The following is a 16,158-nucleotide window of genomic DNA, read 5'->3' on the forward strand; positions in this document are numbered from 1 at the left end:
TGAAATACTTGTGCTGCCTTCAAATGCCTCTCGTACGCGCGAATGTCAAAGGTCAGTAGTGTAAATATTACAGTTAAATCAGTAAAACATATTGACAAATTCAGGGCAGATTGAAAAATATAACCTCGTTGAGTTGTTGTGAATGTTATTAGAAGTAGAAAATAAACTTAGAAAATTATATCAACAGTACTGCTGGGACACCGTTGAATATACTGTCAGTAATGAGGCTATAACAGAACAAAATAAAAGAAAGTAATCTTTTTTAGTGATGATACTCTAATATCATGGAGCTTTGTATGATGGGACTTCCTCAATTACCGTGTTGGTGCTAGATAGTAAAAAAGAAGGAATTCAAAATAAAACTTGGCCCATGCACTGTACATTACAGCACAGTTTGTCGATATCTAGGAAATGAATGTAATTTTTTTTTATAAAACAAAGGTTTGCATCATGTTTTACATTATGAAAGGTATAAAGTGGTATGAAACTTAATGGTCAGGAAGCACAGAGGAAGAAATAATCAGTTCCTGTTACTTCACCTCCCTCAAGAGATTAAGATCATGACAATTTCACATCCTCAAGTGGCTCAGCTTTTTTCCTTGTTTGTGTGCTCACTGGTCAAATGACATTGCAATGCACTCGCATGTCACATAGTCTTTTGGGTTCTGACATTCTTTTGTAAGAATGCATTTTTATGTTGCAAGGCGCTGTTGGTAACACAAAGAGAGGGCATCATTTTCATACATTGAAAAAACAACAAATTTTAATACATTTATAAAATTCAGAAAGATTAGATTAGTTGCTGTGCACTGTGTAAACATTAGTCTTTTTCCCAAAAGTGGCAGATATTATCAGTGTAGTTCATCAATTTGTACAGAGGGTGTCACCTTTGTGCTGCCAACTGAGGTAAACCAATTTATATATATATATATATATATATATATATATATATATATATATATATATATATATATATATATATATATATATATATATATATATATATATATATAATGTGTGTGTGTGTGTGTGTGTGTGTGTGTGTGTGTGTGTGTGTGTGTGTGTGTGCGTCCACGGTTGTCAGTTGCTAAAACATGCCCAGGAGCTGAATCAGATATACCATTGTTGAACAGGAAAAAAATCTCATTTTCCCAAAAAAAAGTAGCTAAAGGGTATTTACATTCCCTGTTCAAACAGTCTTGGTACAGATTTTCATTTGGTTTACCTTTCCTAGTCACCAAACAGATTTCTAGCTCCTCCTTGTGGTAGTACACCGCTAATGCTTTCAGCGGGTAAAGAAACATTGCTATACATTGAACGTTTACCTTGTTAGTGCGTTTGAAATGTAAGATAGATATCACATCAAAATAATATCGATCACAAAGCAGTAACATAGACGGAATTCTGGATGTATGCTTTGTTGATGAACCGGGAAGTGGTAATACTGAGCCTAGTCTGGAGTGTTCAACGTCCAATCTCAGAGTAAGCCAATCATGTGCGAGTATGTTTCACGGGAACCAATCAGCTTCCTTTTCGATTGAATCGGTGTCAGAGCTTCGCCGCCTGTCTCGCCTTTCTACTCCAAACCAGCCTACTTTGACAGCGGGCTAAGTTAGCTAGCTTCAGTCCACACTACTGCTGACTGACCTCCGCTGCTAAGATGGCTGGTGTTCGATCGCTTGGTGTTCTCTCCAGATTGACATCAAGGAGATACACTCTCTATACAGGTAGGGACTCAATGTATCTAACGCCTGACTTTAAAAGAATAGCAGTGCAGTGAATGGTAATGAATAAAGGGGATTTGCTGTGTGCCCTAGATGTCTAATTAGCTTGTTAGATTAGCTGTTAGCTCCAAAGGACGTTCTGGGAAAATGTGTTCATGCTTTTTACAAAATTGTCATTTAGATTTCTTACCGAAGGGGCAGCTAGAGGAAAGTGAATCTCAAATATTCTCCAACTGAAGTACCTCTGAAGACCCTTACGTTTGGAAAAAACTTTATTATGAATTTTGCCAAGTTTGCTAACAAGCTAACAGGCTGGCAGCTACAAAAGCCCAGGGAGTCCTGATTTAAGTTTTAGGTTTTTAGCGAAATTTGTCCAAACGTTTGACTGGAACCTGTCCCTGCCACACAGTTTAAAAAGGAATTTAAAGACCTTTGTCTTTGAATCGTTGTAGTGTTGGTTCCTGTTCCCTCTGTATGTTTGAATGGAAGTCAGGGAATGTAGGTGAAGGGTCACTTTCCACTGATTGCACACCATGGCCCAGACATCTGAGGTCATAGCAATATTATATGAAGACTATTATGTGAACACTGCGTTTCGTCTGTGTGTTAACATATGTGAACATATAACTTTAGTACATTGTGTACAATATAGAAAGTGAGAGTTATGCAGCTTATTATTGTTAGATTTGTGTTCTAAGGTTTGATAAAGGTATGATGTAATAACAATTTGCCTTTTGTGATTGTCCTTTCTCAGGCAATAACTTCCGCACCTTCTCAATAGCTCCAGCCATGCAAGGTAAAAACAAAATCACTGCACTCGTAAATAGTGTTTGAGTAGATATAGGTCAACAGGTTCAGTGGCCCAATTATTTCTTCACTGTACATTATATTCTCTCTATTTTTAGCCCGAACTCATGTGAACTATGAAGTCAAGGACAATGTTGCTGTGGTACGGTTGAATGATCCAACCTCCAAGGTGGGATATATTTGTAAAATTCTTCCCATTGTTTTTTCCCCTTCATGAATTATGCAGATGCTATATGAAACCAATGATTGTATGTGTTTCCAGGTCAACACACTGTCAATCCAAATGCAAAATGAGCTAACAGAGGTCATGCAGGAAGTGTGGGCAAACAATGCAGTTCAGAGTGCAGTACTCATCTCCTCAAAGCCTGGATGCTTCATTGCAGGAGCTGATATCAAGTAAGAGAAATCTCATTCAATCCTCTGCCTACTGAAGTTTGTATTTAATCAACATTATCCAAAAATGTGTATAACTTACACCCACCTCCTATTTTCAGTATGATCTCGGCTTGCAAGAACTCAGAGGAGGTCACTAAACTCAGTCAGGAGGGTCAGAAGATGTTTGAACTGATAGAGAAATCTCCCAAACCTGTTGTTGCTGCTATCAACGGCTCTTGCTTGGGTGGAGGCTTAGAGGTAATTGAACATTCCAGAAAGATATAAAACTTTAACTATAACTTGTCTTTTCAATTGATTGTTGTGTTTGATAACAAGATGTAATCTAATGAGCTAAGTTTTCATTTCAGTTTGCCATCAGCTGTCAGTACAGAATTGCGACAAAGAGCAAGAAGACAGTTCTTGGCACTCCTGAAGTGATGCTGGGTCTGTTACCAGGAGCTGGTGGCACACAAAGACTTCCTAAAATGGTGAGCACTGAGATTTTTTACCCATATTTTCACATAAATTCAGGATGATATAAGTTATAGTATGTGAAGGAGTTCTGCATCTTTATAAAAGCTGATCATGGTTAATGCTCATAATTGGTTTAAGATGAATACTTGCACCTCTGAGACCAAAGCAAGCAGATTATGTCCTCTCTGCCAATCATGTCATGTTTTTATATGACAACAAGAAAACTTCTCTTTTGTGATATGAAAAAAACATTCACACATGCTTTTAAATATTTTTCAGGTTGGACTTCCCAGTGCCTTTGACATGATGCTCACGGGGAGAAATATCCGGGCAGATAAAGCCAAAAAGATGGGGCTGGTTGACCAACTGATTGACCCTCTAGGTAAGGTATTTTGGGGGTCAGAATATTTTAAATTAGATATATAGATCTTTTGGTGAAGTGAATTGTTGATTTGTTCTTGATTTTTGCATTTGTGTAACAGGACCTGGTCTGAAGAGTCCAGAGGAGAGGACAATCGAGTACCTCGAGGAGATCGCCGTTGAAACTGCCAAAGGGATTGTAAATAAGAAGATTCCTCTTCGCAAAGAGAAAGGCACAATGCAGAGTAAGTTCAGCAATACTTATTCAACAGTTAGCTTTTTGGAGTGACTTGAGTTTGTGCTTTATCCAGAAGGCCCTGCGTTGATTATTTCATCTGCTCCTCTACAGAAATCCAAGACTACATCATGGGCTTTGAGTTAGTCCGGAATCAAATCTACAAAACTGTCCATGGGAAAGTTATGAAACAGAGCAAAGGACTGTATCCAGCACCACTAAAGATAATTGATGTAAGGACTCTCTTCTAGCTTAAGCCTGTTTTTTTTTATCTGCAGGGAATAGAGAGATGTTTGAGACAGGTACACCTTGAAACCTTGTACAAATTATTGTTAAACTCTTTAAATTTAGGATAACTGATTTGATTACTTACTCTTCTGCTTGGTTGAACATTTTCTGGTGGTCTCTGACCTGTTTAACATGGCTTTTGTTTTCTTTCCCAGTGTGTAAAGACAGGAGTTGAGCAAGGCCCCACAGCAGGATACCTGGCAGAGAGTCAGGTAAGATTTTCTCAGCGTACATTACTGGCATATTTAGCTCTCATAGTTTTGTATTTTGTGCATTAATTTCATCTAATTTAACTTTTGTCACAGAACTTTGGCATGCTGGCAAAAACCTCAGAATCTGGGGCCCTCATTGGTCTCTACCACGGTCAAGTTGCATGCAAGAAGAACCGCTTCGGAGCTCCTGAAAAAGAAGTCAAGTGAGTTTGTATAATGCAAAGTGAAAGGTAACGCACATCAACCCGTGGTGCACACTTCAAACCAGTTCTCTGGTTAAATGTTTGATTAGGACTTAAACAAAAAATATCTCTGACACAGTAACACTGAAAGCAAACAGAGAGTCTAAGGATCAGTCAGTCCATTGTTCACCTTTCTCTTTTTTTCCTCTTTTTCCAGGACTCTTGCCATCTTAGGAGCAGGACTGATGGGAGCAGGTATCGCTCAGGTGTCCGTGGACAAAGGTGTACACACAATCCTGAAGGACACGGCTGTGGCTGGACTGGCCCGGGGAGAGCAGCAGGTTTACAAAGGGTAAGTCTACATACCAGAAAAAATGAAAGTCTCACTCTTAAACTTTGAAATAATCTCTGAAGTATAATTGATAGTGTGTTACATAATGCATGATTTAACTCTGTTTTTTTTTGTTCAATAAGGCTGAACGACAAAGCCAAAAAGAAAAACATCACAACCTTCCAGAGGGACTCGATCATGTCTAACCTGACCGGCCAGCTGGACTACAGCGGCTTTGAGAAGGCTGACATGGTCATCGAAGCAGTGTTTGAGGACATTAACATTAAGCATGCAGTCCTGAAGGAGGTGGAGGCTGTAAGTGTGACTGAAAGGAAACTATGATGTTCTCGCTTTGTTATACACATCAGTCGATTGAGCTTTACCGACGTTTATCTGCAGGTGGTTTCCCCTCACTGCATATTTGCCAGCAACACATCTGCTCTGCCCATCAAAGACATCGCTGCTGCCAGCAAGAGGCCAGAGAAGGTGAGTGTTTAGGAGTCAAAAGGCTCTTGACTGAAGGAGTAAAAGAGATGTTAATTTAATTCTTTCTCTTTTTTATTTCAGGTGATTGGAATGCACTACTTCTCTCCAGTAGATAAGATGCAGCTCCTTGAGATTATAACCACTGAGAAGACGTCAAAAGACACCACAGCTTCTGCCGTGGCAGTCGGCCTCAAGCAGGGCAAAGTCATCATTGTAGTAGGGGTGAGGTGTTATTTTATCAGAAAGTTATCATGCCAAAATGAAATTCACAACACGTCATATGTTGCTTTATTTTTTATGCTGTTGCTCTTATTTTCTTTTTTTTGCAGGATGGTCCTGGATTTTACACAACAAGGTGTCTGGCCCCAATGTTGGCTGAAGCAGTACGAGTACTTCAGGTTGGGGCCCTTTATTTATAAAAAATATAGCTACTAGCTACATTTTATAGTATAAAACAAATACAGTTGAAACTACACACTAAAAGGGTTAATAGCATATAAAAATCGGAAGGTACATTAAGATCTCAGGCTAATCCATAGAGACCACTTATGTCAAACATCTAATAAATGTGTCTATTCACACTTACAGGAAGGAGTCGACCCCAAGAAGTTAGACTCACTCACCACAAGCTTTGGGTTCCCCGTGGGTGCAGCCACTCTGGCTGATGAAGTCGGCATTGACGTTGCCGCTCACGTGGCAGAAGACCTCGGCAAAGCTTTTGGCTCACGCTTTGGAGGAGGAAACGTGGAGGTGCTGAAGACGATGGTTGACTTGGGATTCAAGGGTATGAATACTGGAGGATTCTTTCCCTTTATGTTGGGAGATTAATAACAAATTTTAATTTTGTGCACAAATTTTATCAAATGGGTTCATTATTTATTTATTTATTTACATTTTTACTTCTCAAGGACGCAAATCAGGAAAAGGCTGCTACGTCTACCAGCCAGGACTCAAAGTTAAAGAAGTAAACCCTGATATTGGAGATATCCTGGAGAAATATAGGATGACACCAAATCCTGCTGTGTAAGTTCACACTGAAGATTGTAGAAGTAGCAGCAGCTTAAGCAATTTTATGTACTTGACCAATGTTTTTTCTTTTTCACAGCTCCTCAGACTCCGATGTGCAGTACAGGCTGGTGTCTCGATTCGTCAACGAGGCTGTGCTGTGTTTGCAGGAGGGCATCTTGAACAACCCACAGGAGGGAGACATTGGTGCTGTGTTTGGTCTGGGATTCCCTCCCTGCCTTGGAGGTTAGAGTTCAAACTTTGTCATCTAAGACTCTCGAGCTTCTACTCTAAATCCTCTTACTGTGAGAAGAGGGCATAAATCTCTCTGAAGGGATTCTTTTTGTTCTGTATTTCATGTGAAATTTAAAAGCCTAGAGGTCATTATCACAAAGCATCTGGATAAAAAAAGGACCTGACTTGCCTTTTTATCTGTCTAGTTCTATTCAGGAGTGCAGTAACACAGCTGACGGCTGTCTAAATCAGGATTTACTGTTTCATTAAGCCAACTTAGAGATGATGAGATCAGACTAAGCCAATTTCTTTGAGACACAGACGAGACACAAAAGGCCAGTGATCAAATGAAGTCACTCTCAAGTACACAGAAATCTTGGGACAACATGTATCTTGTGTTTCCAACCTTAAAATTATTGAACTATAATAAACAAAGTATAATATTTACTAGTTAAAAAAACAAACATGGAAATACACCATTTATACCCAACTAGTTCTTTTCAGACAAAGCAGTACCGTGTAAGTTAGAGCTTTGAGTTAGAGGTGGAAAACTTTTTGAATACTTGTTAAAGAAATTTCTTGGAGCTCTTTTAATCTATTTAAGTAACAGTGGAAGAGGTGCGAAAGAAAAATTCAAAAGTAAACTTTTAACAAGACATAGTTAAATCTATGTTATCAGTCTTTTTGGAGTGGATTACAAATCTCATGATGATGCGGAATATGAAAACTCTAAGCACATGCTAAGTTACTGCATATATTCCATAAAGCAACATTTTATTAAGTACTGGAAATACATTCTTGTCTGAAGAGTAGCAGAACTTCAGGAAAACTGCAGATAGATCCTAAAACAGACTGATTACAAAAAAAGAATCAGACTAAAGAGCTAATGCTGAAGATTTCAGTGTCCTGCTTTGTTTTACCAAATGACCATGTGCCTGACATGCCTATGACCTTTCTTCCAGGACCTTTCCGTTTTGTGGACACCTTCGGAGCCGACAAGCTGGTGGAGAAGATGAGGCAGTTCGAAGCCGTCTACGGCAACCAGTTCACACCATGCCAACTTCTACTGGATCACGCCAAGGATCCCACCAAGAAATTTCACAAGTGACCGAGCCGCCATGTGTGCCAGTAGCAGCTCTATGTAGAAACTCCAGCCCCCCACTAAAATGTGCCTAACATTTATATCAGGAGTGGGGGCAAACGCAGTGAAAACACAACCAGTTTATTAGGTACAACTAGCTAAAAACAAAAGTTCTGAATAGATATGATACACACAATGGTGTTTTTCTGGATGATGTAATTTCAGGTACTGTTGAGCTGTTCTGAGTTATAATGTATTAAAAAGGGCTGTATTTAGGTGATAGCCTGAACCTACTGTTGTAAATAAGTTGGAAAAAGCCTAAAAAAACAACTTAACATTAAAACCTCAAAAGATGTGGGAAACATGTTAGGACTGCATTAGTTTTAGCTGGTTGTACCTCTAAATAAAATGGAAACACAGTGTGTAATATCAGCAAAAAAGATGATGGGTCTTTTGTAACTTAACATTATTGATTTACATGATAATGTATAAACTGAGGGGCAGATTGAGGCTAATTATTCACACATTGCAGATGTAAAGATACTCTTGGGACGGACGAGTGAAATGTTTCCATCGTGCAAAGTTCATTATTAATGAATGTCTACCAGTGTCTTTCTTTTTTGTACATTTGGAGCCTAGTTGAAACAACAATGATGTAAATGTGAAGCCTGGAATAAATTTTGTTATTCAATCAAAACACGTGTTTTCCTCGAAGGTTCGTTCAGTTAAAGGCTAATTTGCAACGATTACACAATTAGATCATATCGGTGTACCATGAGAAGATCAGCTGGAATCTAATTCGCTGCGCAGGTCACATGATTGGTTTCCATTGTCCGCAGCAGAGCAGAGCTGGGTGTGTGCTGAGGGGAGGCTGTGTGGGCTGGGCCGGGGGCTGACGGGTATTTTTTTCCTGAGCAGCATCTTTTACAGATCTTGTGTGACATCGCGTTTCTTGTTGAGGGATGCTCGGGGCGGGGGAGACGCTGCGTGAAGAAAGCGAAGGATGAAAAAAGGTGAAAGAGAAGCTGGTGGTGCTGCACCTGCGCGGCGAGGAAAAAACTGAAGACCCCACCCGATGAAGAGGGCTTTCTAACGTGGGGAAATATGCAGTTTAATCTTTGACCAGGATGTCTAAAGGGAAACACTGCGAGGCGGTGAGGGTGGTGGTCCGCTGCCGGCCTCTCAGCAGAAAAGAGACGGAGTGTGAAAACATTTTGGATATTGATGACAAACTGGGCCAGATCACCATCCGGAACCCGAAGGCACCACCTGATGAGCCTATGAAAGTCTTCACCTTTGATTCCGTCTATGGCTGGGAGTCAAAACAAACCGATATTTATGACGATGCTGTGAGACCACTCGTGGAGTCCGTGCTCCAGGGCTTCAACGGGACCATATTTGCGTATGGACAGACCGGGACAGGTAAAACACACACCATGCAGGGGGTTACAAACGACTCAGACTTAAGGGGTGTGATACCAAACTCATTCCATCACATTTTCACACAAATATCCAGGACTCAGAATCAAAAATACCTGGTGAGGTCATCCTATCTGGAGATCTACCAGGAGGAAATCAGAGATCTGCTGTGCAAAGACAACAACAAGAAACTGGAGCTCAAAGAGAACTCAGACTTTGGTGTGTATGTCAAAGATCTGTCCTCTGTGGTGACAAAGAACGCCACAGAGATTGAACATGTCATGAATTTAGGGAACCAGTCCAGATCTGTGGGATTCACCAACATGAATGAACGCAGCTCTCGGTCTCATGCAATCTTTGTGATAACCGTGGAGTGCAGTGAAGTGGGCCCAGATGGTGAGGACCACATCCGCGTTGGGAAGCTGAACATGGTCGACCTGGCTGGAAGTGAGCGCCAAAGCAAGACTGGAGCAAAAGGTAGGCGTCTGAAGGAAGCAGCAAAGATAAACCTGTCCCTTTCTGCTCTTGGGAACGTCATCTCAGCTCTGGTGGATGGGAAGAGCACCCACATCCCATACAGAGACTCCAAACTCACCCGCCTGCTTCAGGACTCGCTGGGTGGCAACGCAAAGACAGTTATGATCGCAACAGTGGGTCCAGCACACAAAAACTTTGATGAATCCTTAGCCACCTTAAGATACGCCAGCAGAGCCAAGAACATCAAGAACAAACCTCGCATCAACGAGGATCCCAAAGACGCCCTGCTTAGGGAGTTCCAGGAGGAGATCGCACGCCTGAAAGCCCAGCTGGAGGAGCGAGGGATGCTGGCGAAGGAGAGGAGGAGGATGAAGAGGAACAGCAAAAGACTGAGTACGAGTCTGGCTGGTGTGGAGGAGGAGATGCTGAAAGAGAGAGATATGTGGAAGCAAGTAGAAGAAGAACCAGAGGTGATTTATCGCAGGAAGGAGGGAAACGACATCACCAAGGCTCTGACCTGTCAGGGTGGCAGCGAGAAATTAAAACACCTGAGTGAAAACAGGAAGAGCATAGTGGACATGCAGTGGGATCAGGACGCTTTGGAGAAGATCATAGAGAAGTACAAGGTACCAACAGTGTCTGATAAACAAGCTGTTGGCAGAATGTCTGGAATTTACATGAATATTTCATTGAATGATTTTGTTTACAGGCTATGGAGAGCAAGCTGCTGGTTGGAGGAAAGACAATAATTGATCACACTAACGAACAGCAGAAGATGCTGGAACTGAAGAGGCAGGAGATCGCAGAGCAGGTATGAAGAAACACTGAAGGGTAAACTGAGACTTTCTGATAGATTTCCCAAAATAGAGACGTTATGATACAATTTTATGTAAATAGAGCTGAAAGAAACAGAAAAGCTATTGACGACTCTTGCACGACACTGTTGGAATTGGATGTGTGCATTTGCATACTTAAAAAACTTAAGTCAAAATGTTGGAGTATTCCTGGATAAGACTACAAGCTTGGGGCGCAGATGGTTTAGCGGTCTAGGTCGCGCCCCATGAGGTTACGTGGGTGGCCCCGGCTTGAGTCCATCCTGCAGCCTGTTTCCCACGTCATTCCCCACTCTCACCCTGTTTCCGACACTGTACACTGTTCTACCCTCTCCGATTAAAGACATAAAAGCCCCAAAATAATTTTAAGACTACAAGCTGCTCTGAAGGGCTGGTTTAGTTTGCCATACGAGAATTCAGCGAGATTTGATCAAATTGTGACATCAGCAGCTCACGAGACTCATCGAAAGGACAAATTAGTCATTTTTAAAAAGAAAAATGTAACTTTATCACATTGCAACAGTGAAGGAGGAGTCTAAAATGCTGGGTTCAGAAATCTTAGTGAGTCTTAAAGAGACAGTAGCACAAATTAAGTGTTTCAAATCAAGGCTTAAATGAGGGTTTTTAAAGAAACTAGTCTCAGATGTGTTGAAAAAACATTCAACTGTAAATGATATAAAGTTATTCCAGAGCTATTATATAGACAATAAAGAGTCGGGAAATGTGCTTAATACCCCCTCTTTAAAAACTTGTTGAAGCACAGTCTAAACTTTACATGGAGCCTCTTTTTGACCCTCCCCAAAACAACAAGATAATTTTTGTCATGGATCAAATCACCTTTGTTGACATTTTCTTGGTCAAGTTTCAAAGTTAGTGTCTTGTACGTTATTAAGAATGATCAGATTTGATCAGAAGAGTACCACACAGGCCAGGGTCAGCAAAGAAATAAGAAACAACCCCCTTTTTCCCCAAGAGGAAGCAAAAGTCAAGAGAGTTTTGATCAAAGTGATGCTGTGAAAATGTTTTTTATTTTGTAAGGGTGTGATGTTAAAGCTGTATGCCGTGTGTGATTTTCAGATTCGACGAGAGAGAGAAATCCAGCAACAGATGATGTTGCAGGACGAGGAGACGCTAGAAATGAGGGAGACTTTCTCCTCCCTGCAGCAGGAGGTGGAAATTAAGACAAAGAAGCTGAAGAGGGTAAGATGACTCATCGGTGATGTGTCCGAATGACATTATCACAGCACCGTTCAGACATAATTATATCAGCCAATCTTTTTAGTAACGGGTTTGGTTTCATGAGAGACTTCTCAAGGAGATGTAACACAGTCAGAGTTATGTTTCCCTGGACTGGACTCTAACTTCCTTTAATTTGGGAGTGATTGAATTATCACCTTTGGTTTGCTCTTTCCTTAGCATACTTTTTATTTTAAAGCCATTCTGTTTGTTCTTTTTATGTTGATATCTTGTCCAGCACAGCTTTAGCTCAGTGAGTAATTTGTTTTCATGTATACAGTTGTATGCCAAACTGCAGCTGGTAAGGGCGGAGATAAAAGACGTCATTGATGAACACGTCACGACCAGACAGGAGCTGGAACAGACACAGACTGAACTCACCAGAGAGCTCAAGTACAAGTGAGTAAATAAATAGCATGAATATAAAAATGATGTTTTTTTAAAAGACATTTAAAAATATTGATTTGCCTCTGATCCTTATGTGCATGGAGTGTGTGATAATCCCTAATCCCTAAACTATCTGTCACCCCAAAGGATAACAAAGATTACCATTCACACAGAATTAAAAATTTGATTTTGGAAGTTATTTTGAATGTTTCAATGAGTGTTTTACTTCTGTTTTTACGTTGCAGATATCTCCTGATTGAGAATTTCATCCCTCCTGGAGAAAAGAACAAGATAATGAACAGGTTGCATTTCGACAGCGAGGAGGATCAGTGGAGGCTCCAACCGGTCCTTCCATCAGAGAGGTCAGTTCACTGAAGCACATGTGGTATAAAAGTCCCCAGTCTGGGAAAATATCCCTGTATTTACAGACGGCTATTTGGACGTTGTCTCAATTTCTTTGCCAATTTGTAACTGAGACAGAATTTTGAAGACAGTCATCATCATATTAGAAAGGCCAAACTTAATCCAGTTTTTTTCAAGTTTGGATGTGACAGCCATAGACAGCTACAAGGAGCCCACCTGTCAATCAAGTCAACCATGCCTTTATAAGGGAAAAATCTTGTACATTTAATAACTTTGTAAATAATGATTTATAAAAAAAATACCCACAGGCTGCTGTAAAATCTATCTTTTGGCTTGGTGTGTGACATTTTTGGAGTTTCTGCAGCCAGCCTTGCGTAGAATCTTCAAGAACTGCATTTATTTAACACTTCTACTTAGACTTTTTTTGTACTTTGTGTTTGCAGAAACTCAATTAGCAAAACCAGACGATGACGTCACACCACTCCTACAAACAACTAAAAATCACAACTCTTATGGCCTTATGCTCCTTTTGGACAATTAGTGATGTTCAAAGTCAAAACACTTCCCATTGGAAATTTTCAGTTATAAACAGGAACTTTCAGGAATTTATATTTACTACATGTGCCTGGTCATATACATATACAAATAGTAAACATCTTGGTTTATTATAAGCAGACACACAGGCAAACATTTCCCATGTAATATTTTTAAACATGAATGACTTTTTAGGGAATTTAGGGGAATTTCCCCGAACTGAGTCATGAATATTGGTAAAATTATTTACTGCAGCTGGATTCTAATTTTTTGTACACATTTTGATAAGCATTTGTTAGTTCAACTTAAATGTGTCCGTTAAGTTAAACCATACCTTCAAATATATTTTCATCAGTACCACCATCAAAACTTACACTGACAGGACTTCTAGAATTCAAATCTGGAAATGTGTTTGAGATTGAAAAAAAAGTTGGAAAGGGAGCAATCAATGATAGTTAAATGTGATTCGTGGGAGACAATTGTATTTGCATCCAATCTTGTTGTTTAAACCAACAACATCTTTCAAAATCTCATTCAAGTTTAAAGCAAAAAAAAAAAACAAGAAAATTTTGAGCCAAAATTTCCCTTGGATTTTTTTAATTATTTAAGTTCACTGCAGCAAAAACCTAAAAATTTCCTGTATTTCTGAGCTAAAATCCTATGAAAATTTTCAGGATTTTTACATTTTTACAAGATTTACAAGCAATGCTAGTAAAAGATTTGGCTTAAGTGTGTCTTTTTGTATGTGAATGATCAAAGCACTTTTTATATTATTCATTGCCAAAGTGTTTTATTGGTTTGCTATCGTGTCAGTTTTGGCATGACCACTAGGAGACGCCAAACTCATCATATTTTACAGGCAAGGTGCAAAGCAATCTGAAGTGATTTCAGTTTGATTATTTCTGCATGAAACTGGTCACTTTATATGATACAGAAGTAAATACACAAGTCCTAACTAATAAGAAAGATAATGATGATGATGACGATGATGATGATGATGATGATGATAATGATGATGGCAGCAGAGCAGTGGTGATAAGGGAGAGTCCTCCAGTGGAGGCTTGAGGTCCAGAAGTTAAGCTACACTGAATCTAAACCCACCTTTCCTCACATCTTTATCTTAGTGCACCCACTCAGGTCAGGAGGAGGCCTCTCTCAGCTGTGGGATACAAGAGGCCAATCAGCCAATATGCACAGATGGCTGTTGCCTCAGCAACCGGGGCCCCATCCAGATACCAGGTCAGTGCTGCTCGGACGTTCAGGAGGACAGTTTGCAGGAGAACAGCAGAGAAAGAGATGTGAGATTTTGGTCTTGGGAACTCTCATTTGCATTTTTTCAACCTACTTCGTTGTTGGCGAATGTGAAGATGGTTGCAGCCATGGAAACTATTCACAGTTTCACTACTGAACCATCAATGTGGTATCTCAGAGTACATACTGTACATCAGTTACATAACGGTGTAATTTAAGGAACAGTGGGTCTTTATTTAAAAAACAGGACTGTGTTTCTTCAGGGGCAGTAATGACATAAAAACTGTAACAACATTCTGATGATCTGCATCTCTGCTATGTGAAACAAGAGTTAGGCTTCTTTCATTTGTAAAAAGGCTGTTATAATGACATGTTTTGTCTGTTTTACAGGCTGAGAATATAATGTTGTTGGAGTTAGACATGTCCCCACCAACCATGTTCACCTTGAACCTTAATGGCACTCACCTGGAGAGAGCTTTTTCTCCCAGGCTGATGAGAGATCTTCTGGTAACCGTTCCCATCAGAGAGAGGAGCTCTTCGCCACGGGTTAGGAAATCCAAGTCCTGGTGAGAATAAACACACACAAAAAAAAATTTAAAGGGTTTTTATACATTTATAGATTCAGGAAATTCCTTTCCAAGGAGCATCAACTCAGCATAAGACTAGATACTGTAGGAAAATGTTTAAGAACACCGTCATTAACCATGTTTAAATGTGCAACTTTTACCAACTAGTAAAATTTTCAATCACTTGATAGGCTAGTTGGCATATTTGTTACCCTTTAGCTACAAACTACACAAGTCATTTCTCTGTTATCTTTACCAACATCCACAAAGACCATTTTTTTCTCATGCAATAAAGACTTGATAAGGAATCAGGTCTCAGTAATTAATAATTTTTATTGCATTACATTTTAACTGGTAAATTGTTTTCATCCATTGTTTCAATGGTCTGCAGGTATCAAGCACCACAAGCAGCATCCGTCACATCATCCTCATCATCCATCGATCTGACATCAGGATCTCAGAGACAAAGACCATCATCTGCTGCCTTTTTTCCACAAGACGATCCACTTCACACAAGCCCCTGAAAAAGTGTCAGAAGACCTCCCGTCTGGCTGGGCACACCTGGTGGGGATGGGAATCTTCTGCCTCGATTTAAAGTGATTTCACAGCATTTTGATTTTAATGTAATTATCCAAATAACAAGTCTGCAAGCATGACTTTAATGTAAGTGGAACAAAAGCATTGTTTTGCTCACTGTTGCCTAGAAACTGTGTAGTTTCTTGTGGCTTATGTCAGTCTCAAAGAATAGCACAGCAAAAACCTTGATCTTCTCAAACCAGGTTTGACATACTGTTAATCAAATGAAGGATCTGTGAAGGTCCCTGTTTTAGTTTAGTCCTTTTGTTTTTAGATGCAACACTTGATCACCTTTTTCTAAGAAATGAAAAAGCCTGTAGATTGTATTCACTCGTTGCCAAACATTGGAGGATGATTTGGGGTATCTGAGAATCGGAACCACTTGCGGGGGCCATCCTGGTTTAGCCTGTAAGCTTAATGAATTGTTGTGCTAATGTAATTGTGAGCCAAAAATGTTCAAAGAAAGCTTGCAATGCACTCTTGATTAGCTGCCTTATTTTCATAGTTGTGAAATCGTGCAAAGTCCATTTGCTTACACATGGAAATAAACAGACTAAAATGATCTTGTAGTGATTGCTTATATCTCACCTTAGAGTTTTTTTAAGTATTCATTGAATAATGAGTATATCTGCAGCTGGCAGATTGATAAGTATGTGTGGGAAACTTGAGCACTTTGAAATGACAGCTATGTACAGTAAGATGACGTTTCCTTGGGAGTCACG

The 16,158-nt window shown here is 39.9% G+C and overlaps 2 protein-coding genes across 2 annotated transcripts; both read left to right on the plus strand.

The window, feature by feature from the left end:
* The first annotated feature begins 1,567 nt into the window (after positions 1–1,567).
* Positions 1,568–8,482, plus strand: hadhab (hydroxyacyl-CoA dehydrogenase trifunctional multienzyme complex subunit alpha b). The gene is made up of 20 exons (XM_074691801.1): positions 1,568–1,727; positions 2,479–2,520; positions 2,630–2,700; positions 2,794–2,927; positions 3,026–3,164; positions 3,275–3,394; positions 3,660–3,762; positions 3,863–3,985; positions 4,090–4,208; positions 4,419–4,475; positions 4,569–4,678; positions 4,875–5,009; positions 5,132–5,303; positions 5,388–5,474; positions 5,556–5,696; positions 5,804–5,872; positions 6,063–6,258; positions 6,383–6,497; positions 6,580–6,725; positions 7,676–8,482. The coding sequence occupies exons 1-20, from the start codon at positions 1,661–1,663 to the stop codon at positions 7,819–7,821; spliced, it is 2,292 nt and encodes a 763-aa protein (XP_074547902.1). The 5' UTR covers positions 1,568–1,660; the 3' UTR covers positions 7,822–8,482.
* A 167-nt stretch (positions 8,483–8,649) lies between these two features.
* On the plus strand, positions 8,650–15,991 carry LOC141806345 (kinesin-like protein KIF3B). Its single transcript, XM_074691802.1, has 8 exons — positions 8,650–10,316; positions 10,400–10,501; positions 11,601–11,723; positions 12,040–12,158; positions 12,392–12,508; positions 14,168–14,282; positions 14,685–14,860; positions 15,252–15,991. The coding sequence occupies exons 1-8, from the start codon at positions 8,922–8,924 to the stop codon at positions 15,382–15,384; spliced, it is 2,280 nt and encodes a 759-aa protein (XP_074547903.1). The 5' UTR covers positions 8,650–8,921; the 3' UTR covers positions 15,385–15,991.
* Positions 15,992–16,158: the final 167 nt, after the last annotated feature.

The sequence above is a fragment of the Halichoeres trimaculatus genome, unplaced genomic scaffold (genome assembly GCF_033239565.1).
Source record: "Halichoeres trimaculatus isolate MK-OKI-2021-1 unplaced genomic scaffold, fHalTri1.1 fHalTri1_scaffold_17, whole genome shotgun sequence".
Taxonomy (NCBI): Eukaryota; Metazoa; Chordata; class Actinopteri; order Labriformes; family Labridae; genus Halichoeres; species Halichoeres trimaculatus.

What these genes read in the sequence shown, in the direction of transcription:
- hadhab (XM_074691801.1), top strand. Translation starts at nt 1,661, where the DNA reads ATGGCTGGTGTTCGATCGCTTGGTGTTCTCTCCAGATTGACATCAAGG. An exon ending in CACAAAGACTTCCTAAAATG is followed by an intron (nt 3,395 to 3,659) that starts GTGAGCACTGAG and finishes AATATTTTTCAG; the next exon opens with GTTGGACTTCCCAGTGCCTT. An exon ending in TCCTGAAGGAGGTGGAGGCT is followed by an intron (nt 5,304 to 5,387) that starts GTAAGTGTGACT and finishes GTTTATCTGCAG; the next exon opens with GTGGTTTCCCCTCACTGCAT.
- LOC141806345 (XM_074691802.1), top strand. Translation starts at nt 8,922, where the DNA reads ATGTCTAAAGGGAAACACTGCGAGGCGGTGAGGGTGGTGGTCCGCTGC. An exon ending in ACCAGAGAGCTCAAGTACAA is followed by an intron (nt 12,159 to 12,391) that starts GTGAGTAAATAA and finishes TTTACGTTGCAG; the next exon opens with ATATCTCCTGATTGAGAATT. An exon ending in CCGGTCCTTCCATCAGAGAG is followed by an intron (nt 12,509 to 14,167) that starts GTCAGTTCACTG and finishes TCTTTATCTTAG; the next exon opens with TGCACCCACTCAGGTCAGGA.